The sequence below is a fragment of the Planococcus citri genome, chromosome 5 (genome assembly GCF_950023065.1).
Source record: "Planococcus citri chromosome 5, ihPlaCitr1.1, whole genome shotgun sequence".
In the NCBI taxonomy this organism is placed as follows: domain Eukaryota; kingdom Metazoa; phylum Arthropoda; class Insecta; order Hemiptera; family Pseudococcidae; genus Planococcus; species Planococcus citri.
The window spans coordinates 37,966,782-37,990,487 of NC_088681.1; the positions used below are offsets into that span (position 1 = coordinate 37,966,782).

Genomic DNA, 23,706 nt, shown 5'->3' on the forward strand with positions numbered 1-23,706 from the left:
TCAATGTCATAATTCACCCTCACCAACCTCGTAGTTGTCCTTGATAAGTTACATTATTGTATCTTCATAATTTTTTGATTGGGGGGGGGGGGGATTTTGATCATGTTTGACGGCACGTGAGTGAGGTTCGAGAATTGAGGTAGGTTCTAATCAAAAAAATAAATCAATATTCGAACTCGGCGCTTTTAAATCAATATTAGTTGGTAAGAAATGTCGCTCAATTTTCAATTTAAAAAATTCGGGGGTATTATTTTTTTGAGAGTTGTTGTGTTGATTTCATTTTCAGTGTCATCGTTAAGGGGGGGTGGGGTTGAGTGGAAGAATTTGCCCCGAGTCTGCGTTTTTTAAAAAGGTTTGTGACGTTTATGTGTAGAAGAAAAATAGCTAGATAACTAATCATAATTTTTGAAAATGAACTGAAAATTTCCTTTTTGAAAATAATAGTCGAAAAAACGTTATTTTTGAATATAAAATGAAAACTTCCTCTTGTTTGTAAGAAAGTACATATGCAAACATTTATTTTTTCTCCTGAGCAAAATGAATGGAAGTTGTTTTTTTTTTTTTATTTTGATATTTTTACATCATTGGAAAGCTCTTGAAAACCTCTTTCTAATGATGTAAGAAACTCAAAATGTGAAAAAATGGACTTCCATCCCTTTTGCTTTGGTGCACAGAAATGCAAATTTTATTTTGAAAAGAAAATGCAACCTTCATTTTTTGAAGAAAAAAAAATTAAAACTTCATTTTTGAACAGAAAATACACAGAATACTCGAAATTTTGATTTCTGAAGAAAAACCGAAAAGGAACTTCATTTTTAAAGGGAAAATGAGAACTTTTGTAATTTTTTTTAGACGAATCTTGTTCTAGACACCTTTTTAGACAACGAATTATAATTTTTTGGTGGAGGGAGAGAAGGAGGGGACTTCATAGAGAAGAACTTAAGTGCTGAAAAATTCTGTTTTGTGAACAAAATAACTTATTTTCGACTTACGTTTGTTTATGAGAAAAACCTTTTTGCTAAAGGAGGGAAGGGGAGTGAAAAATGTTTAGGAGAGTCTCATTTTTTCGTCCCCTGGCCCATATTTACTCTCGGCGGCAGCACTGTCCACTTAATTTTTATTCAAATGTTGATCTTTGAAAATTGTTGTCAGCAATTTCGTTCAAGTCGGCTAAAAAGGTGACAAATTGAATGTTGATCAAATTCGTCTAGTTATTAAAATGACAAAATATTATTGCCTATTGGTACCTAGTTGGTCCACCAAAGTCACAAATTTAAACGAAAGTAGTCATCAAGTGTTGAAATTTGGGCACAAGTCAACAACTTTTTTCTAATTGGTCCAAGAAAGTATTAACAAGTTGAAAGTTGGGGTCAGATTAGTTGATGAGAGGACCCAAGTGACCTTTTTTAGTGGTTGGTCGATCGAAGTGACAAATTTCAGTTCACTTACCTACATTAGCCATCAAATGTCAAACTTCAGGAATCGTTGTCAAAAACTTTGTTCAAGTTGATCTGAAAAAATGATTAATCAAACTTTCAGCAGATTCAGTAAATCAGTAAAAATCACAAAAAATCATTGTTTTATCCAAAAAGTACATACTTAATTAACTTTTTAAAAATTTCTAGTATTTTATGGAACTAGTTGACTTTCAATATACAGTGGAAATCGCTTATAATGAGATCGGTTAGTACGAGATTTCGGATACAACGAGCAAAATGCTCGGTCCCGAGTACAACGCCATTTAAACATGTACAAAATGGTACCTGTTAGAACGAGTTCATTTATAACGAGGAATCCGGATAGTACGAGCTAAAATTCTTGAAATTTGGTTCATTTTATTGTTTTTTCTTCCGCTTACAACGAGTGTTCATGCAGAAAACATTCATTAAATCCCAAATTTTAGCTTTATAATTAAATTTGGTAAAATTTTGAAATTTAGACAGATTTTGTGGCATTTTTTGAAAAACAGAACCTTTTAAAAAGCCACTAGATGCTCTAGAACTACTCAAAACGATTCAAAACTGTTTCCAATCAATTTGACAAGTCAAAAATAGCAGTAAAATTGACAATTTTTTTTGCTATATATGTGTTACGAGCATCATTTATAACGAGAAGCTCTTTATATCCGGTTATTACAAGATGCTCGTTATAAATGCAAAACCTTTTAGTACGAGAGACCGGATACAACGAGCAAAATGTCCGGTCCCTTGAATCTCGTTGTAAGCGATTTCCACTGTATGTATAAATAAATACATCGAAAGTGACCATCAATGTTTGACAATGTCCAAGTAAATCAAGTGCAAAAATGAATGGAACTGATGACAAAATAGTGACCTGTTGCAGACGAATTGGCAACATCTAACACAAACTCCTCTGTTTTGATACTTCTGACTGAAAGTAATCCTTTTAAATTTGACACCCTATGTCATTTCATTTCTGAAAAGCACGATAAAATTATCCTACGCCCTATGCCTCACCACAATAATGAAATTATGGTTGGTAAATATTACGTTATGTATGATAAAAATAAGTCCATCGATGGTTTATTGTGGGCAACTCCATGTACCTCTACCTATTATCAAAATGCTTGTATATTTTTGGATACAATCGTATATCGAAGGTCACACAATGTATATCTTCGAATTACTCGGTGTGGCAGGGATTTATGATTATGTTGGTGAAAAAGAGATGAAATTTATACAATGATAGATAGACACACATACGCGTGTATAAAGATACATCTTATTATTGTAGAATGCATTTAGGGAAACGGGGGGAATAGAAGTTCGAAGACCTCTCTCTAATACGTGTGGTTCCATTATCACGGCAATAAAACCATATTTTAAAGGTATCGACGTGGGAGCTATCGAGTAAAAAGGCATATAGGATGGTTTATTTTTTAAAAAGGAAAGAGCTATCACTCTGTAGCAAATACTGAAGTAGAAAGAGAGAGAGCGACTTTCTCGAGAGTTGAACTTTTTTTCTATACTCGAGTAAAGAGAGCAACAGAGAAAAAGCATGTTTCTCATTTGTCAAAGTATCATATGCTGGAAAAAGATAGCCTCCTGAGTTGAATTTGAATAAGACAGCGAGAGAGATATTTTACGTAATAAAACTATATTACCTACAGTGTGTGTTTGTGTCGTAAGTGTATGTACACAAGTATTAAAAAAATAACCACACTGGTATGGCAAAGAGAGAGAGAGAGAGCATGTGAGGAGAGTAAAGGTATATAAGGCTAGTACGCAGGCTAGCTCATAATAAAAAGATTTAGTTCTGGCGGACTCTGCAGGGAGGAACATTAACACCTGCTCGCGAAGAAGACCAAGTTTAAGAAAGAATTAAGAAAGAAAAAAAGTTAAAGAAAAAGAGATGTATTATGGATAGTTGGATAGGTAAGGTATAAACGTGTGTGATTTTTGTTTTTTCTCTTACTTATATATCTCGTAAATAAATGTAATCAAACAATGTCGTAAAAATTATGTGCAGTTTTTCGCGTCCCAACTGGTAAAAATAAAACTTATTCACTATACTCAAGCAGGGGAAAAGAATAAAATTTTAATCGTTGCGGTAGTAAAATTTTTTTAGATGAAAATATCGGTTTAAGGAACTAGTTATCTCCTGTTGAGATTGGATCAAAGATGGGCTTTATGATGCGAATTTTTTTTTTCGTGGAGCCAACGAGATGTAGGATATGTACCTACCTACGCATAAGTAATTTAAGGGGGAAAAAAGGGTTTCGTAGTAAGTACTGAGTCCATTCTATATGTGTACATTATAGAGAAACAAAAATGTCGTGTCCAGTCCCCCCTTTCAATTCTATCCACGACATAGGTTAGATAGTACCTACTATGATGTATGTAGGAAAACTTCGCATCATTCCCGAATCATTTTGCTCATCACGTCGGCGCCGTCAATCAAAACCGCATGTTAATAATTATGATTAAATCTACTGTGTTGAAAAATTCCACAATTCTTGACCAGAGTAGCAGAGGCAGGGGGCGTATGAGGATACATGCCAGTGTGTGTGTATGTAATGTAATGACGATTATAATATACTGTGGTACTTTTCGACATTGCTGAATACCGGACTCGAATCACGATGGGATGAGGGTAAAGCGGAAATTAGGCGCCGGTGATTTTTCCACAAGTTGGAAATACGAGAAATTAATACTGTTAATTCTACCAACAACGATGCAAATTTGCAAACCGGAAACTAGATGCATTATACCTACGTTGGCAAATTTTTCTAATCACGTGGGTTTGTTGTTTTTTTTCATGTGTTACAGGAGAATTATCGACTCGCGAGCCATTAGATCGTGAATTGAAATCTGTTTATGAATTGGTAGCCGAGGCCAAAGATCAAGGTACACCTTCGAGGAGTTCTAGAGTAGCGGTACGGATCAGAGTTACTGATGTGAATGATAATGCTCCGGTTCTGGACGATCCTCAAGAAGATGTAATCAGCGTAAGAGAAGAACAACCTCCTGGCACAGAAGTGGTTCGTGTTAGAGCGAGTGATCCCGATGATGGAAACAATGCTACTTTGACTTATTCCATTTTGAAAGGTATGGATTTGTTTTTTTTTTTTTTACATATTACGGTAATCTGTGGGTGAATTTGATGTCTTGAATGATCATCTGTCGAAATGAATTTTCGGGAAGATCATGTCCACAGTTTAGATAGATTATTTTCCTATCTGTAACAATAGATAAGAAATGAGGCTTTGAAATTTAGAATTTGACAGCACAGATTTATGTGGTACACTACTTGCCTTTCAATTCAAAATTTTGTAATTTTATTGGGTGTGGATTAGAGCTGTGGGTCCGAAACAATTTCAGGAATTTGGGATTGGGTTTTGGTTTCAGGATCGTTTATTCATTTTGGGATTGGATTTTATTTTAGTTTTGTTCTTCTAAATTTTTATTTCGGTTTTGGGATTGGTTTTGGGATTGAAAAAATTGTTTTGGTTCTGGGATGAATCAATTCCAGTTTTTGGATTTTCATTTCAACTAATTTTAAGCCCAAATCGACTAATGGACCCGGCAAGGTGTCTAAAAAATGGGAGGTTTTGATATAGGGAATCCGATGGTGTAATTATTAGTTTAGTGTTTTAAATGCATATTTTGCTTAATTTGTCAAGTAATTTTTCTGAAATGAACGATGACACTTAAATTATGCATAATAATAACGACAATTTATCAAAATAAAATCGTGCATGGAAAAATCAAAAATTGAAATCTTGAAACCGAAACAATTTTGTTTTAGTACTGAGATTGTTTTAGGTTCAAAGTTAATATCAGTTTTGGGATCAAGAAAAATGAAAATTTTTAGGAATTGAAAAAGGTTTTGGGGATGGGATTTGAATTGGGATTTAATCAGTTCCCACAGCTCTGGTGGGGATGCTTACCATTATACTACCGAGGAAAATTTGTTATTATGAATAAGGATGGTTCAGTATTTTGATACTATCAACCATGGTGAACCAGAAAATGTTTAAAATCAGATACTTGATACATTTGACTGCGGCATGATGCACCTTATTAAAAAAAAATTTCAATACATCAAAATTGTTCAATGTTTTATAAAATTTTGAAATCTGGGTTTGAAAAATATTTTGAACATTTCAAATGTACATAGATAAAGGTAGGTAGATGAGGCTGATTTCAGGGTATTGCATCACTTTGCTGAAAATTCAGTAGAAAAAGTATTGTTATAGGAAAAAATACGTATTATCAATATTCTAATTATCAGTACAATAGCGATAAAATATCATCTGTATTGAAAAAGTATTGATGAAGTATCTATACATTACTAGTACCATCAAAACTCTGACTGAAAATTTACAATAGGTATCTGGTACATATATAGTTTCTTTGCACATGCGCAAAAAAGGAGGCTTTCTGCCAGAACACTTTTGAGATGACAGCAAGAATTTGTAGACATAAAGTTATACTCAAGCAGCTTTATGTATATAGGGTGTCTCACCACGGAATAACCCCTTCTCATCAGTAATATAGGCAACCCATCCTAAGCACAAGTATGCATGTTTGCCTACCTTTGGAATTTGCAGGGCCTAAGTTATCATCTCATGAAAAATGTTTGTTTTTGATTTTGTTTGGCAACTTCAACTTAGCGCTATTCAAAGACCATGATGGATATAACGTTGCGTTTCATGGTCCGGCCATCATTATTCTAGGTGATCATGATGGGTTATAAAATGTGTTCAAAAGTTGATTATTTTCACTATGTTTGTGAATGTCTCTTGAAAAAAAAAGTTTGCTCTTTCCAATGGCATAGTCCTCACTCATCTATTGTGGTTAGTTGAAAAGTTATTAAGGCTTGAATTCTGAAACATCATTGCCTAAAAAATTCAGAAAATTTTTTCTTCGCTTCAAGTGGCCAAATCTTGAAAACTGTTGTAGATAAATTTTTTACTTATACCTAATTATTGTGTTTCATGAATTTTGGCCAATTGTGAAAATGTCATTTCAGGTTTTCAGATTCGTGAAAATCCTTTTCAAGATTAGGTCTTCAGGATTTGAAATTTCGGGGCAGTAGATTTTGGAAGTCGCTCTCGACTATCAGCAACTCTTCTGGTTTTTAGAAGCCAGGTTTTTCTTGTTCATATTTTTTTCCCACTTTGTATGACTTTGTGGCATGCCCCTAATCCTCTTAAAATGGACTCGGGAATCTGAAATTAGGCATTCTTATTTGGAGATTATATCCTGAGTCTACTTTTTGGGTGTCAACTTTTTGACTCTTCCTGGCCCTTTTCAGCTGTGAAATAATATCGGAATTTGGCGTCTTTTTGAAAACGTTGTTTGGTTTTGTCCTTGCTGGTTAGACATCTCCAATGACTAGTAAAGACTGTAAAGAGGTGTTCAGATGTTCTTAGTTCTGAACAAAATTCCCAATCAATAGTGTGGCTATAAGTCATAGAAATACGACTCAAGAGTCACTGCAAATCTTATTTTGAACTACGAGACTACAAAAATGAAAAAAATATGTCATCGAGAAATACCTACTAATTTTTTTTTCGCACATGGCATTCTTGCAGGTCGAGATACCGATGGCTACGGAGTATTTACGATCGATCCGTTAACTGGAATAATGAAAACTAGATTGGCATTAGATCACGCCGAACGTTCTGTTTATCGAATCGCAGTCGCAGCCACCGATAATGGTATTCCGCCAAAGCAAACGGTTCGCGTATTACGAGTCGAGGTGTTGGATGTAAATGATAATAGACCGACGTTTTCAAGTTCCAGTATCATATTCAAGGTACCTACCAACGTTATAATACTCTATTGAGCTTGAGAATTTTTATAGTACCGCGTACTTATATACTGTAAAGATAAGTAATGCGGGCTCAAAAGCGCCGCAATCGTGGCGCATCTTTTGCCACACATGTTTTTGCATATACTATACCTATACACCTGTAAGTGTAAGTGTACCTTTCTATATCATTATTTTTACTCCGATTGTACAGATTCGCGAAGATGTCCCAGTAGGTTACATAATCGGTAGCGTTATCGTGGTAGAAAACTCAGCTCAGGCGAACAGAGGCCACATCATGTACACGTTGAACTTCGTCACACCAGCCGAAGTTGAAAAACCATTCGATATCGATCGCCGATCTGGATCATTAGTCGTCATCAAAGATCTAGATCGAGAAGCGTGCCCGGAATACAGACTAGAGGTTCGAATCTTGGACACGAGTGCAAATCCTCAAAGTAGCGCTGTCATAGTCAAAGTGGAGTTGTTGGATGTTAACGATAACGCACCTCGTTGGATGACCGACCCGTTGAGGATCACCTTACCGGAAGATTCTCTGGTTGGAACCACTGTTTGGAATTTTTCTGCCACTGATGCCGATACTGGAGCGAACAAGGAGATTAGATACGGATTGGTGAGCCAGTGGCCGGCTCTGGAGCAGCCTGTGTTCTCGGTTGATTCGTTGACTGGTAATTTGATCTTGAACGCTGGGTTGGATTATGAGAAAATCAAGGAATTCACGTTGATTGTTCGAGCCACCGATCAAGCCGTTGATTTGGCTGATAGGAAGAGTACAGCTTTGACTGTTCAGGTGAGTGTTTTGATCATACCGAGCTTTAATTTGACTTTTTGTTAGATTTGCTCGTCTTTAACTCTGGAAAATTTCCTACCATTCTGTTCCAGGTTTTCGTACAAGACGTAAACGACAACGCTCCTGTCATCGTATCTCCCATCTCGAGGAATCTATTTATCGGAAACGGCTTATCTAAGGGTACCATCATCGATCGAATCATCACCTCTGATCCAGATACGGGCGATAATGGCCGCGTCACCTATGTCATTACATCAGGCAACGATGCCGGATATTTCGCCGTCAACTACGAAACTGGTGACTTGACCGTAGCTCGATCGATTCACTCTGTGGAGAATTTCATCATAAACGTGACCGCCTCCGATCACGGTACACCGATTCCAATGCACGCTCACGTATCTCTCAACATCAGCACTCGAGCCAAAGAAGAAAACCAATTGAAATTCACTAAAAATGTCTACTACGCCAATATTAGCGAAGATCTGACACCGGGTAGCGTCGTATTCGTCGTATCGAACAATATCATCAAATATGCATCGGGTAAGCGTGCTCATATATGATCCGAAATAATTAAAATTTTTTCCCACTATAAACGATCGAACTCTATGCAGTTCTCCTCCTACCCCTTTCTTCTACGTATGTAGCTGTTGCACTGTGATTTTAATTAATCGAGCGTAGGTACCTCTCTATGTGTATGGCGATGGCGGCCAAGCTGCGTACACGTCCGCACCGGTAAATTATAGAGGCGGTGTTGATAAGTTACTCGATTAAGTATTTAGAAAAAAAAAATAATAATAATGAAAAAGAAAGAAGGAGAAGGAAAAAAACACTAACCGAGTGTTTCGCGAAATATAAATATATGTACGCATTCCCCGAACTACGGATCGAGGATGCTCGCAACCTGCCATTAAATTTATCCCAGATATTATTATACCGGACGAAATGAAACGTTGAATCTGGATTATATAGCTCGCGCATATCTGCACATTCAGCGAAAGCTGCTCTGCTCTTTTTAATGATATCTATCAAAGCGCAAGCAGTGGTAATAGTATCTGCGAGATTTGGTTTTCTATTCCCCCCTCCCCTCGCTCCTTTTATATACCTGCATCCATCGTGGTTATTCTCGAGTCGAATTAATTTATACCCCGGATCGTTTAACATTAATGGTATTTCGATAAGCACATTTTTTTTTCGTCGATATTCTGGTGTAATTTTCATCTCTGTACTCATTTTTGCGATATTTAAGGACGTGACGAAAGCGTCAATAGCTATAGTAAAATTTTTATGGGATAGGTCAGGGTTTGAATTTGAGTAGCGTACGGAATCATCTTACGCGAAAAGAACTCGTTTTGTGAGCAGGAATTCACGTTCGCCATTATATGGTAAGGTCTATAAAACGTCGTTGTAAGTCAATATTGGCATTTTTTTCATCTCATGTCGATCATCAGAGGCGTAATGTACGAGATGAGGTTATATACTCGAGTGATGGGTGTATTTATTGAGTAGTTATAAAGTGAATGAAAACCCAAGTAATCGTTATCAAATGCGAACTATCAATTTAGGTATCATCAAGTAGGCATGGGCAGTGTTGCCAGTATTGGCAAAGGGCAGAGTTTTATGAGGATGGGTGTTGACTGGTGGTAAAATTTATATCTATGCGTTCAATATGATGCATATTTTCGAGTGATGAATGCTTTTGATTTTGATGGAGGCATTTAATTGGAGGGAGAGGCTGAAGAAATGGAAAGAAAATACATCCACTATGATCTGCAAATGTGTACAGAGTGAAGCTGAAATCGTTGGTCTCTAGATCAAAAATCACCGGAATTGGGCAATTCTATTCAAACCATGCCATTTTTCCTCGTGCTTGCTGCTTGAAAATGTCTTCAAAATTTACAGGTGTGAAAACCGAGAGGCCAGATTGAAAAACTAAGTGGAAATTTGAACTTGGTGCCTTCAAGAACCCTGAAATTGATATGTCACACGATATTTTTATTTTTGTAGAATGTCCACCCTTCCCCCTCCTTCTTCTTTTCTGAACGTAGCAATTTAAAATGTCAAGAAGTTGATCTCTCAAATGCATTTATTTGCTCGAAAATTTGAAATTATTCAGCAGGGGCTCACTTATGCAACCATTTGTACCAATTAAAAATCATATGAACACACAATATAATGTACTTAATCGTATGTTTGTTTTTCTAAAATACAGGTCTTGGAACATATTTACGTTATGAAATCCCTCAAGGCAGTGCTGACAACACGTTTGCTTTAAAAGAGAAAGAAAACGCCATCATATTGAATAAACCTTTGGATCGTGAAACCAAGGATCAATACGTGATACCGATTTATGTGAAGGATATTCAAACTGGAAAATTCGATTCGGCTGTGATCATCGTGAACGTAATCGACGTCAATGATAATGTACCCTACTTCCATCCCGGATCGTGTTATCCGCTCTATGTTCCGGAAAATATGGATGCTTCGGTGATCCATACTGTGGTGGCTTTGGATCGAGATTTGGGAAATAACGCGAAAATCATCTATAATATTATTGGTGAGTAATTTCTGAATGTTTTTCATCAATTTACCGCGGTAATCACCATGAATACTGGCTATTACCGAAGAAGAACATATTCAAATTACCGGTAATTTACCGTAATTACCTTCATCACAAGTGTTATTTTTTGTTGAAAAAGTCGATCTATACGGATCTACATGTGTTAACAATGAACATAACAAATATTTCCAATTTTAAATTTACCGTAATTTCTGGTAAATATGGGTAATTTAAGGTAATTATAGGTAATTTGCGGTAAATGGTTGGTAATTATGGAAATTACTCTGAAATTGTAACCTTAGTAAAAGTTTAACATGTCAGGATCCAAAAGTTGTAATTGCATAACCAATGTTTTGAATGATTTCCTTCATTTTTGGGTAAATTACGGTAATTTACTAATTCTCGGTAAATTAGGGTGTTAATAAGTAATTTAGGTGGAGGAAAAAGTCTGTTTAACATGTTCTGGCAATCTGACCCAAGTTGTAATTAATTGCCTTGAATATTCAACCCCTATACTATACTAAATTTCTGTCATTCTCGGGTAATTTACCGTAATTGTAGGTAAAAGTTGGGTTATTTATGGTAATTATTGGTAATTGATTTTGTTTATTGGTAAATTTGTGAAATGCAATGCTTTAGGGTAACTATGGATTTCGTAAAGCGATATTTTTTTTAAATTTTAGATAGGTACCTGTACCTACTTCTGTTATTCTAATCGAATTTTGATATTTTTCTAGATGGCAATATTGGCAATAAATTCCACGTCGATTCCATCAGCGGTGAACTTACAGCTCAGTCGTTGGATCGTGAAACACAATCCCATTACCAATTGACCATCGCAGCTCAAGATTTAGGTTCCAGCGTATCCCTTACCGGATACTGCAACATCACAGTTTACGTAGAAGATGAAAACGATAACGATCCTCAGTTCGAGAAACCGATGTATCTAGTCAACGTAGCCGAAAACGTACCAGTTGGAAGCACTGTTCTGACAGTCAAAGCTGTAGATTTAGATTTGGATTTGAACGCTCAAGTGATCTATTCGTTGAGAAATGAGACCGATTGGACGTTCAGGATAAATAATCAGACCGGAGCAATTACAACGAATCGGTGAGTATTTTTCAATATACCTATATTGTCAAATTGACGTTGAAAAATATGTGTAAGAATTTGCTAATATACGAGTAAATTTATGGATTTTACAGCCCTTTGGATAGAGAAGAGCAGAGCGTGTACGCTTTCCAAGTGGTAGCCATCGATATGGGACGGTACAAATCGCAGTATCAAACGGTCAACGTTAAAATCACCGTAGAAGACGTAAACGATAACTCACCAGTTTTTTCCAAATACCCTTATTTCGCTCAGATTTCACCTTACGTTCATATCGGATCGGAAATCGTTCGGGTATCGGCTACCGATCGCGATAAAGGCGTTAACGGCGAAGTAGTGTACAAATTTTCCGAAGATTACCACTCGAGCAAGTTTAGAATCAACACGAACACCGGAGCTATCAGTTCGGTGGCTAGTTTAGCGAACGATGTGGGTAAAACGTTCCATATCGAGGTGATAGCTTCAGATAGAGGATCTCCGGCATTGAGTTCGAGTAGCTTGGCTGAAGTTAAAGTAGTGGATGGATACGATAGTTCTTCGGTGGTTCTGAAATTCCAGAATATTTCGTACAGTGCTCATATAGCGGAAAATTCGCCGGCTGGAGAGACTGTGATACAGGTGCGTAGTATGGCAGAAGCTGAACGAGGTATTGGGTTGATGAAGGTACTAAATATGTGCGCTTTTGTTTGTTGGTACAGGTATTCGCGTTGAAAAGCGACGGCAGAAGGCAGAGGATCAGCTACAGTTTCGCCTACGGCAATGAAAACGAACCGTTTGAGATAAACTCGAGTAACGGATTGATTCGCGTGCGTAATTCAACGGTATTAGATTACGAGACGAATCCGCAATTGCAATTGGCGATCGTTGCCCAAGAGAATAGCACTGGAACGACGTTATTCGCATTCGCCGAACTGACCGTCTACTTGACCGATCTAAATGATAACACACCGGTGTTCACGCAGGACCAGTATTTCACCTCGGTGCTCGAAGGTATCAGTAAAGGGACGTATGTGATACAGGTGAGCTTACTGATGTTTTGTATTTACTCTTAGTTATATATGGTCGCAAAGATGACCATGTTAGATAATCAAGTAGAAGGTGTTGAGGAAGATGATCACTAATCGAACGTTTGTTTGTGTGCATAGTTATTGGCAGTGGATGGCGATTCGGGACCGGATTCTAGAGTATCGTATCATATCGTCGATGGGAATCACGATAACGCTTTTATTATCGAGCCACCGACTTCGAACGTGATCAAAACGAACATCGTTCTCGATGCTGAAATCAGAAACACGTATAAATTAACGGTGATCGCAACCGATGACGGAATACCTCAGTTGACCAGTACAGCTACAATACGAGTCAATGTGATCGATGTGAACGATAATCAGCCATCTTTTCCTCCTCATAATTCCATCACTGTTTCCGAAAGTAAGCTCTCAAACCTGAGTTAATTTTAGACCCGACGAATACAGACGAACGGAGGATTAATTTTTTCGTGTCTTTTGCAGACGAAGTTGTAGGCAGCGTGATAACATCGGTGGTAGCCAACGACGTCGATTCCTTTCCATGGCTGGTTTATTCTATGGATAGCACAGAAGACGAAGATGCTTTGGCAACGTTTGCCATGGATAGACATAGCGGTCGATTAGTGCTGAAGAAACCGTTAGACTACGAAAGGAAAAACGAATATAAACTACGAGTGGTCGCTTCTGACCGGAAACATTCTGCCAAGACAGTGTTGACGGTGAATATAGCCGATGAAAATGACAACGCTCCTGTATTCGACCAACCATATTATCAATTCACTTTATCAAGTACGTCGCGAATTGTGATGTTTTTATACGTTTTTAAAATATGGGATTTTAATTTGTGGTCTTTTACTCGTGTTCAGGTGAAAATACTCCATCGTACAATGGCCCTGTTACCAAAGTTCATGCTCGAGATGCAGATTCAGGAGATAATAGCGTGGTTAGTTATTCGTTGAGTTCGTCTAGTCCTGGATTCAGTATCGATATCATTACTGGAATTATTACCGTTAATCAATCTCTCCTAGGAAAAGATTCGTTGCAAAAGGTATCACAAGTGATTTGAAATTTATGTTTTGCATTTTAATGAAATTGAAGCTGATGTTTGGATGTTTTATTTGATTACAGGGATTCTTCGATATTGTGGTCAAAGCTACGGATAATGGAGACGAACCATTGTCGACTGAGGTGCCAGTCAAGTTTGATACTAGGTTTGGAATTCATTCGAATATAGCGTCCGCTCTGCAGTCTGAGTATAGGTATGCTGAGTTTTATTTTCATTGTGAGAAATGTTTACCAAGTGGAAATTCTGAAATTAAATTTATGAAAAAGTCGAAAAATTAGTTCGAAAATTTGCCGAAAACTAAGAATTTTTATTCCTAAACTTAAATAGTATATTACGTGACAGGAGCGGAAAGTATGCGATTAACGAGTGCGAAGTTTAAGGAGCGAGGCGAAGCCGAGTGACTTAAATCGCACAAGTTAATCGCGTTACTGTCCAATCCTGTCGCGTATACTATTTTAATTTCATATGAGAGGAAAATAAATGCTAAAATTTAAAAAAATGGCTGATTTCGAATTTGTAAACATATGCGGAAAACAGTTACTTTCCTCCCTAGGGAGGAAAGTAACTGTTTTCCGCACATATTTTGATAGATGCGTTAAAGACGTATTTTCCAAACACAAAACTGTCTAGGAAACTACTCATTTTCCGATCATGTGAAATTAAAATATTTTACTTACTTTTTTTTTTTTAACAAATGAACTTATTACTTCCCAACTGGCACAATTTTTTTTGAAAAGGACGAAGGCGAATTGAAAAAGAACTCCTGCAGAAATTTCAGCCGCTGAAATTCATTTTTTGATTTTTGAAGAATTTTTAAAAATTTAGATTGGGCCCATTTGTTATGAAAAAAATCAAAATTCGAGCAAATTGACGTAAAAAGCTGAAATTTTGTTTGTACCCTATTTTCAACCTCCCAAATCGATTAGAAGTATTGTCGAAATTCTGAAAATCCGCTGAAGGCTCCAGAATGGTTCGAAACAATCAAAAATCGCATCGAAATTCGAAAATAGGATACAAACCAACTTTCAATTTTCTAGCTCACTTTGGTGAAATTTTGATTTCCCCTTCCCCACCTCGTATTTTAATCCCAAATTTGAATTTTCAAAAATTCGCTAAAATTCGGAAAATGAATTTCTGCTCTTGAAATTTTGGCTAGTAATATTCTACAAACAAATTTAATTTTATTCGCCATTGCCTCATGTTCGATGTTCTTTTTTACAGGATATCGGTTCGTGAAAATGCACCCAAAGGAAAATCTGTGCTGCGGCTTAATCCAACTGGCTCGCCGGATAATTCTCTGTTGTACAAGATCATCGAAGGCAATGAGAAACATCATTTCGATATCATCGGGTATGTATTATTTAAATATACCGTCTCCTCTTTCGTAATATTTGTTCCTATAACTATAATCTTTCCTTTTTTTGCAGACCATACGGAGATATAATCATATCATCAGCCCTGGATCGCGAAACCGTAGACGTGTATTCGTTGAAAATCGCCATAGGACACAACACATCGATAGCTCGAGTTCATATCGTAATCCAGGACACGAACGATAACGCTCCGGTGTTTAGCGACTTCGAACCAAACCTAGTGATCTCCGAAAGTACATCGATCGGTTCACCTTTAATGCAGTTTCATGCTTCTGATAACGATCTACCTCCAAATTCAGACGTCAGATACGAAATAGTCTCGGGCAACGACCGTAACGTGTTCGCGATCGATTCGATATCTGGATTGTTGACTTTGAAAGAACCCTTAGACTACGATTGCGGATTTGTCGAGCACAATTTGGTGGTGAAAGCGAGCGACGTAGCCAAACCACCTCAGGATTTACCTCTGAGTTCTTTGACATCGCTTAGAATCAGCGTAACGGACGAAAATGATCACGAACCGAAATTCCCCATCTCCGAGTACTTGGAATTTGTAGCCGAAAACGAGCCCGTCGGTGTGACTGTTTTTATCGCCAAAGCTACCGATCAAGATAAAGGCATTTATGGTAAATTGAACTACTCGATTATTTCATCGGCCGCTTCAGGATTCGCAGACGTAGACGATTCGTGGAAATTATTCAAAGTTAACCCGAGCACCGGACTAGTCGCCACGAATGCTGTATTCGATTACGAAACTCGTAGCAGATATGCTTTCACGTTACTATCTTGTGATACCGGAGGAAAATGTGCCAAAGTCAAAGTACGAGTCGAGATCGAAAGTAAAGACGAATTTTATCCTCAGTTCACCGAACGTACGTTCAGATTCGTTATCTCCGGCGACGTACCAGTTGGTTTCGTTGTCGGTCACGTCACAGCGACGGATCGTGATAAAGGCCCTGATGGCCGAATTGTCTACCAGTTGACCACCCAGCATCCTTATTTCAAGATTAACCGAACCAATGGCGCTGTAATGATCAAAAAGAAATTAGACAGTTTAACCAGCGATCAAGATATTAGTCTCGTAGTAAGCGCCAGCTCCGGTAGACAAGGATCGTTCACCAATAACAGTATTGTAGAGATAGTTTTCGATCAACTGGCTGCTCCCGGAATCAATCTGGCTAGTTCGGGCGATACAATGGCGACTTCATCGTCTTCGGTCGGTGATTGGATCCTCGTGTTCATCATTTTATTCATTTTGGTCGTCGGTGGAGTTGGAGGATTCTTCGTTTTTCTACATTTTCGTAACCGCAGGCAAAACAACGTGAATAAATCAAACCTCGGTGGAGCTACGCAACGTGTCGATACGTACGTCGATCCTGGTGCTTTTGACACGATGCCTATTAGAGGTACGGTTACTCACGGTGTTACCCAATTTGGACCTCCTAAATATGACGAAATACCTACCTATCGAGCTACCAACAGTGGCAGTAATTCGGCCGCTGCTACGACTAGCGAGCTTTCCGGTTCGGAGCAATCTGGATCTAGTGGACGAGGTGAGTTTTTTGTTCGAGTATTTCATTCATCTGTTTACGTAGATAGTGATTTTGGTAGTGATTTCTAAACGTTCAATTATGTTTTCATTGCAGGTTCTGCTGAAGATGGAGAAGATGTCGACGAAGAGATTAGAATGATTAACGAAGGCCAAACTAGACAACGAAGGAATCCAGACGATGATAATCTGTCAGACGTATCCGTCCATAATACTCAGGAGTACCTCGCTCGCTTGGGTATCATCGATTCGCATGCGAATTCCAACTCGTCTGTGCAGAACGACAACTGTAATGATTTGTTGAATCATCGGCAGCCACCTTCGGTTAATCAGATGAATATGTTCGACGATGACGGTACCAACGAAACGGATATTACCAATATTATTTACGCTAAATTGAATGACGTGGCTAGTGAACGAGGTGAGTGCAAACGTTCATTTTAATTAAAGCTCTGCTTGTAACTTTTTTATTGCTTTTTGGAGTTTTTTTTCGAATATTTTTTTGTATTTTTGTTTTTTTTTTTGTTCTTTTTTGGTTAATGAAATCCATTCTAACGACACCTTTCATTTGATTTATTTCATTTTCGCAGGAGGCAGTAGTCAAGAAGAATTATTAGACCGCACAAGTTCAACGGGTCGAGCCACCTCAGTAGACCGATCAATGGTGCTGGACGGCTACCAAGTACCCACCACAACCGGCACTCAGCTCTCAATGAGCGGCTCTCTCAGCTCAATCGTGCACAGCGAAGAAGAGCTGACCGGCAGCTACAACTGGGACTACCTGCTAGACTGGGGCCCCCAATACCAACCGTTGGCTCACGTCTTCTCCGAAATAGCTCGCCTGAAAGACGACGCCGCCTCGGTGAAAAGCGCCACCAGCGGTACGTCGAGTAATAAGAGTAAAACTCATCAATCAGTCATGAAAACAGTTCCTCCTCCTTTGATCACGAACGTAGCGCCGCGCTCTATAACCGCTCCTGTGATCAATTCGAGGCCCACGATGCAGCACTCGACTCCGGCGCACCAAAATCAAATGCTACTGTTACCAAGATCGCCGATCAGTCACGATACCTCGACTGGGTTCTCGACTTCGGCAGCCATGTCGCCTTCGTTTTCACCTTCGTTGTCGCCACTGGCTACCAGGTCGCCGTCGGTGTCGCCTCTTCATCTGCATACGATGAGTAGTCATCATCATATGAAACCGAACAGACATCATGCCAATGAGACAGATATACGGATTTAGTTTCGTTTCTGTTCTTTTCTCATTTCCTAGTATTGTCCCTCTTTTTTTTCTTTTATTGCTCAAGTTACCTGTCTTTTAATAATTTTCCTCTGTATAAATGTGTGTGTATGTGTCTGTGTTTTGTATAGTTTTTTTTTTGCTTTGGTACCCTTACCAATATAGGAGACTAATTTTTTACCTGCCATAAGTTGACGATGCGACGTTCCTTCAGTTTTATTGATGGATTTACCAAATTATTATTTATAATTAGTTTGAAATTGTGTACTATACGTTTTTTTTATACGATGTTCCGCGAATAAGTGGTAAATTTTTCAATTCAGCGAATGTAGATAATTATGTTTTTGAGCCTAATGTATGAATTTTATATTCCCAATGTTATTTTGTAAACACGGTTAGACCAAAGTTCCTTTTTATTATTTTTTTTTTACGTTTAATGTTTAATATTTTTTTTATATCCGAAATATCGTATTTTTTTAAAAAGAAAAATCGACTGATGTAATTTGTAAGATTTTATCGAATCAAAATTTAACTAAATTAAGCATTATTTTTGTTTTTTTTCTCTCTTTTAATCGTGAATTTTGTATTTGTATTTTAATGTAAATTATTTTCCATGTAAGAACGATAATAATGGCGTTGTTTTTTTCGAAACGCCGATCATACTAGTCATTGAATATGTCGTTACGTGGATTCATTACTTACTTTAGTAGATGAGAAACTGATACACTTTTAAGCAAAAACGCCATAATTTTTCTACTTTTTTTTGCATTTACTAATTTTATATTGATATTTATAACATATGGCCATTTTAATTAATTTATCTACCTATTTAAATTATATAATTGGTTACGAGAAACGTGGATCAAAATTGAAAAGTATTTTTATAGAGTGCCATAAATGAATGTAATCATCGTTACAGATGTGCCATATTAAATCATTCTGGACCATGGTTGATTTTTTTTCACTTGAATCATCAATTTTTTATTAATTAAATTTTTAAAAAATGAAAAATGGCCATTTTTGATTTTTTTTTTTTGAAAATGCATTAAACTGGATATGTTTCTTCCAATAATTGATATAATTGTGATATTTTAAATTTTCGAACGAATATGGAACACGTTAGTGTTACGGCGTTGTTTTTAAAATAATTCGTCCAATACGATAGTATTTTTTTTCATACTTCTTTTTTATAATAGTAATTAGAAGAAATGTTTTGTGTACCATGTGATAACATATTTTCATATTCGTGTACGATTTTCATGTATATTTATTTTTTTTTATATAATTTGTTGTACGAACGCAATAAATATTGTTCATTTTAACGAGCGTTATTTCTTAAAATTATCTACACATTTCGAAATATGGAAATTTTTTTGAAAATACAATGTTCATGTATCCCACAAAAATATATGTATAATTTAGGATCATTTTCAAGTTCGTTCCTCTTTAAAGCATCATAATGATCTCAAATCCGTAATTAGCGTCCTAAAATTAGCATAAGACGTCGTTAAAATGTAGTAGTTACATCAAAATCGTGATTAGCGACCTCAAATCAAAAAGTAGGTCATCGTTAGTTTTGAAAAAAATTTCATCTTGAGTATGTAATCGCAATAAATGATTTTGTCGGTGAAAAATTAACCATACATACGCCTGCAAAAGTCACGTTAAGCAACCACTTTGATCGTGACTAAAGATGGTCAAAGCTTGTTTACAGTTTTTCAACTTCAACTTTAAACTTGGTAAGTAGTTAAGTTGGACATAATGTAGGTACACTGAAAATCGAGAGTAAAATGGATCGAAAGAAATCATTAAATCAATAAAGAAAACATTGGAAGAAAAAGAATGAGAATATTATATTCAATTAATTATACTGTGCATTGCATAGGTACTGCATTGATGTAGATAATATTGCAATCTTTTCGAATTCAATGTTCATTTGATTGAAAAATTACTTTGAAAAATCATCAACATCCAGCCAATATTTGAGAATCAACATGAACGTCTTTCCTTTTTCTCAAAAAATAAATTTTACTTACCTGCTTCAATTTTAATAAAAATTTGAGGCATTTCCGATTTACGAGTATCAAATAAAAATTAAAACTCAACATTTAACAGTTTGAAAAATTGGACGGAATGGAAAATAAAAATAAATGAAAAACTATTCTGAATCTGGTTTGTTCGGGCGACCTCTTCGAACGCTACCTAAACTTCACTACGTCTTGCCCTTTGCCCATAGTGGTGTCCTGACATTCTACTTCTGCAGTTCAAATTCTAATTTCCAACGAAACTACTTATTTAAATTCAATTCATCTTGCTGTAATTTCTAAGTATATTTTATTGAATTATAATTTCCAATGAAGCTGTTTATTTAATTTTAAGATGATTGATGAATGACATGAAAAGAACGTCTTGTACCTATTCGTTGAAATTGTTCTTGCAATAAAAACATTTTTTTGAAAAAACTAAAGAAAAAACTTTATTCCGCCAAAAATATAAACGTACCTTGGTAATACACTTATGAAAAGTGACCAAAAAAACAATTCTTAGTATAGTACCTACTGAAGAACACAGCATATTATTACATTCATACCACAGATGGGTGTGTATTTAATAATATAACAAGTCCACTTACGCGTAGGTATAAAATTACAAAACTAGAAATAATATAGGAAGAAAGAAGGAAACGAGCTCATTTTCAAAACTAAAACTAAGGAGTAAGGAACAACCGTTCGTAAAACTAAAAATAAAACTAGAAGGATACAAACAATGTTTATAAAACTAAATAACTCAAATTGCAGAAGACGAAGTCGAAGCATCGGCTAATTTCCTCCTCTTCAACTCCTGTTTTTCTATTTTCAAATCCAGGCGCATCCGCTTCATATTCAACTTTTCTCTCTGCACTTCCAAGTATTCTGATCTCATCGTAGCTAACTCGCTGGACTTTTTTTTCCATACTTCGAGAAGTTGTTCTCGAAATTTCTGGTTCTCTTTGTGCCTTTCTCCATAATCATTGACGATTGACTGCAGTCGATCAGTGAGGTCCTCCATCTCTTTTGTTACCGGAGACTGAGAAGAAGCTGAAGATGAGATTGAACTTGTTTCGTCATCGTTAACAGAGTCGAGATCATCTTCATCACCATTACTTTCCTGAGTTTCGGTCTCACTCTCATTACGCAGTGGTTCAATAAGCTTTGCAATATGGGTAACTATACCAGTCATAAGTTGTTCACATTCAACTTCTACAACAAATGAACCACGTAACATCAATGTTGGATAACTAATGTAAGATTACAAAATAAAATATGTTCATTACCATCATCGTCTTCAATTAAAGCATTCAAAACCGGTAGGGGCGGACAGGGTAAGGCATCGAATAATTCGTAGTCAGAATCAGAATCAAAAATGTCGCTGCTACTAATTGTATCATCTGTATCACTATCATCAGTGGCAGTAGTTCCTTCAGTTGCTGCTCTCATGGATTCAGACATTTTATTTCAATTTTAATAAATTGAGAATATCAAAAATGTACTCAAGTATGAAATACAATACACACACGAGATGTAAAACAAAACCAAACTAACTTTTTTCTAAACAACCACGAGGCACGAATTTTCAACTAGGGTAGGGTAGAGGGTACTTTTTCAACTTCAACCACGTTTCTTGTTTCCAGTTTTTGCTTTATTCCGATAGATAGCGCTTTGCGTGCGTTGAACTTGAAAATACATGCAAAAATTGCACATTTACTTACTTTTTCATTTGATAGATGGCATTAATGTTGTTTAAAATTAATTTCGGCCTCGGATTCGCGTTGAAGAAGTTGCCTACCCTTGTATTTTAACAGACATTTTAAACAATTTTAATTAAAAAATAAGCGCAAAAAATTTATTTGATGCGAATGAAATTGCATATCTATTCGTATTTTTCCAGGAACTTCTTCACTATTGTATTGCAATAATATGGAGCCAGTGATTGCTCTTAACTTGATAAATAATTTTATTTTTGCTTTGGTCGTACGACTCGTACGTATCTATCATTACTTTAAACGATTGTCTAAACTAAAACTCGTCATTTATTTTACTGTAACTTTTTTCATCAACAAAATGATCAAAAATACGTCATTTTTTTCATATCGAAAACGCTGATTAGTTGAGTATTCAACTGCGTATTTCAAACTGCAATGTGCACTCTTCCAAAATATAATCCTGAGTGATTTTTTTTTTTTAGGTAATTCACTTATTATGAGTAAGTGATACATTTGGTTATGATTCTCTTCAATCCTTACAAGATAAGAACTGATCTACAGTAATTTACTTCGAGATAATAAACGCACAAGTAGGTACAATTATGCAGACAACACTTGTAATGAGTTCGAAATGAGAATATTCCGAAACGGTACCTTAACTCCTGAAAACGCTGACAAGCTTATCACATTTATTTTAACAAGCAATATATAGGTAGGTACATAGCAGAAAAAACGTCGAATTCGATAACGTAAGTACTAAGGAGAAATTTTCATTAAATTCATTTCTTGTGTTGTATATTTCTTTAGGAATATTATCACGCCGAATGAATAGAGTAGGATTTTTTTCTTACCTGCGCTTTCGTCGTATATACGTAGCAGGATTAAATTTTCGAACAAAACATTCTCCAAACGGTAGGTATGAAAAAACCTAAGAAAGGAACGGGTTAAATGACTGTTCGGCGTATTATGGTCATTGAACTGGAATTTCAATTTAAGAAATGGTAATACGAGTACAACTCTCTCTTCTCTCTCTCTCTCATTCACTCTTTTCCAACAAATTGAATTCTTTTTGCTATGATTACGTTGGTTGGTGGAATAGAGCGGAAAGATGTTGACAATAATACTCGAATGTTTAAATTGATTTATCCATCGTCGAATGTAGTTTTAATAAAATTGCAGTTACGGATAGATAAATATATAGAAGAAACGTTTTTCGAATTCAAACCATCGGTAGGTAAATATTAGAAGTAGGAGTACCTCGTAGAGTATAAAAGTACCTACGAGTAAACCGTACTCGTTGCATCTTGCTCGGTCATCTTGGTTATCGAATGCAACCCACCTACCTCTCAGCGATGTGCTGCTGCATGTGACGAACATGCAAGAAAATGCACGTGTGCTTTCAATGTTCCTGTAATATTTTATTTAGCTCGCTAAAAGATATGTATTGTAAAAAAAATTCGTTGTTTGGTTGGAGGAAATATAAAATACGAAATTCCAAATTATTTTCAATTCTTTGTAGTTTGGAGGCAGATAGGAAATTACATAATTACTCGAAAAATAACCGAACACTTAACGAAAATATGAAAAATGGAATACGTACCTATGTGACAGTTACCCCATTTTGCAGTCTATAAAAGTGAATGTCTCTTGTACCTGTTAAATTGGATAGTCTGGTACAGTTTCATAATCTACATTTACGACTACGATGGAAGTTGAGAACATTAAACTGAATGGCAGGGTGGTGAGTTGGACATTCCATATTAAATTGAATTTGTATAGTTAAACCACAGAAGCTGCAGCTTATACTCGTACTTACCTAATACATATAAAGAGATCATGGTTTACCACTGTTAAAGTACCACTCGTATGTTTAAAGGTTGACTCAGATGAATATACATGGAGCTGAATGTGGTAGGTACCTAGACCTACTAGCTGTACATTCATAATCATGT

The 23,706-nt window shown here is 36.4% G+C and overlaps 2 protein-coding genes across 2 annotated transcripts in view; one reads left to right on the forward strand and one right to left on the reverse strand.

Moving 5' to 3' along the window:
• ds (dachsous cadherin-related 1) overlaps positions 1–19,334 on the forward strand; it is a 183,109-nt gene extending 163,775 nt beyond the window's left edge. The window contains exons 8-23 of the mRNA XM_065369076.1: positions 4,290–4,568; positions 7,061–7,284; positions 7,493–8,089; positions 8,182–8,629; positions 10,299–10,643; positions 11,384–11,756; positions 11,852–12,374; positions 12,455–12,775; positions 12,902–13,187; positions 13,268–13,573; positions 13,651–13,832; positions 13,913–14,043; positions 15,072–15,200; positions 15,278–16,776; positions 16,870–17,193; positions 17,363–19,334. Coding sequence (XP_065225148.1) covers positions 4,290–4,568; positions 7,061–7,284; positions 7,493–8,089; positions 8,182–8,629; positions 10,299–10,643; positions 11,384–11,756; positions 11,852–12,374; positions 12,455–12,775; positions 12,902–13,187; positions 13,268–13,573; positions 13,651–13,832; positions 13,913–14,043; positions 15,072–15,200; positions 15,278–16,776; positions 16,870–17,193; positions 17,363–18,015 — 6,620 coding nt within the window. The 3' untranslated portion in view covers positions 18,016–19,334. The remainder of the gene's footprint in view (positions 1–4,289; positions 4,569–7,060; positions 7,285–7,492; positions 8,090–8,181; positions 8,630–10,298; positions 10,644–11,383; positions 11,757–11,851; positions 12,375–12,454; positions 12,776–12,901; positions 13,188–13,267; positions 13,574–13,650; positions 13,833–13,912; positions 14,044–15,071; positions 15,201–15,277; positions 16,777–16,869; positions 17,194–17,362) is intronic.
• Positions 19,335–20,442: 1,108 nt separating this feature from the next.
• LOC135848740 (uncharacterized) lies at positions 20,443–21,642 on the reverse strand. The gene is made up of 2 exons (XM_065368715.1): positions 21,326–21,642; positions 20,443–21,251 (listed from the first exon to the last, which is right to left on the reverse strand). The coding sequence occupies exons 1-2, from the start codon at positions 21,498–21,500 to the stop codon at positions 20,800–20,802; spliced, it is 627 nt and encodes a 208-aa protein (XP_065224787.1). The 5' UTR covers positions 21,501–21,642; the 3' UTR covers positions 20,443–20,799.
• Positions 21,643–23,706: the final 2,064 nt, after the last annotated feature.

Excerpts from the sequence above, each read along its gene's own strand:
- LOC135848740 (XM_065368715.1), bottom strand. The coding sequence starts at position 21,500 with ATGTCTGAATCCATGAGAGCAGCAACTGAAGGAACTACTGCCACTGAT. Across the intron at positions 21,252-21,325 it reads TTTAATTGAAGACGATGATG|AAGTTGAATGTGAACAACTT; the intron begins GTAATGAACATA and ends CATTTGTTGTAG.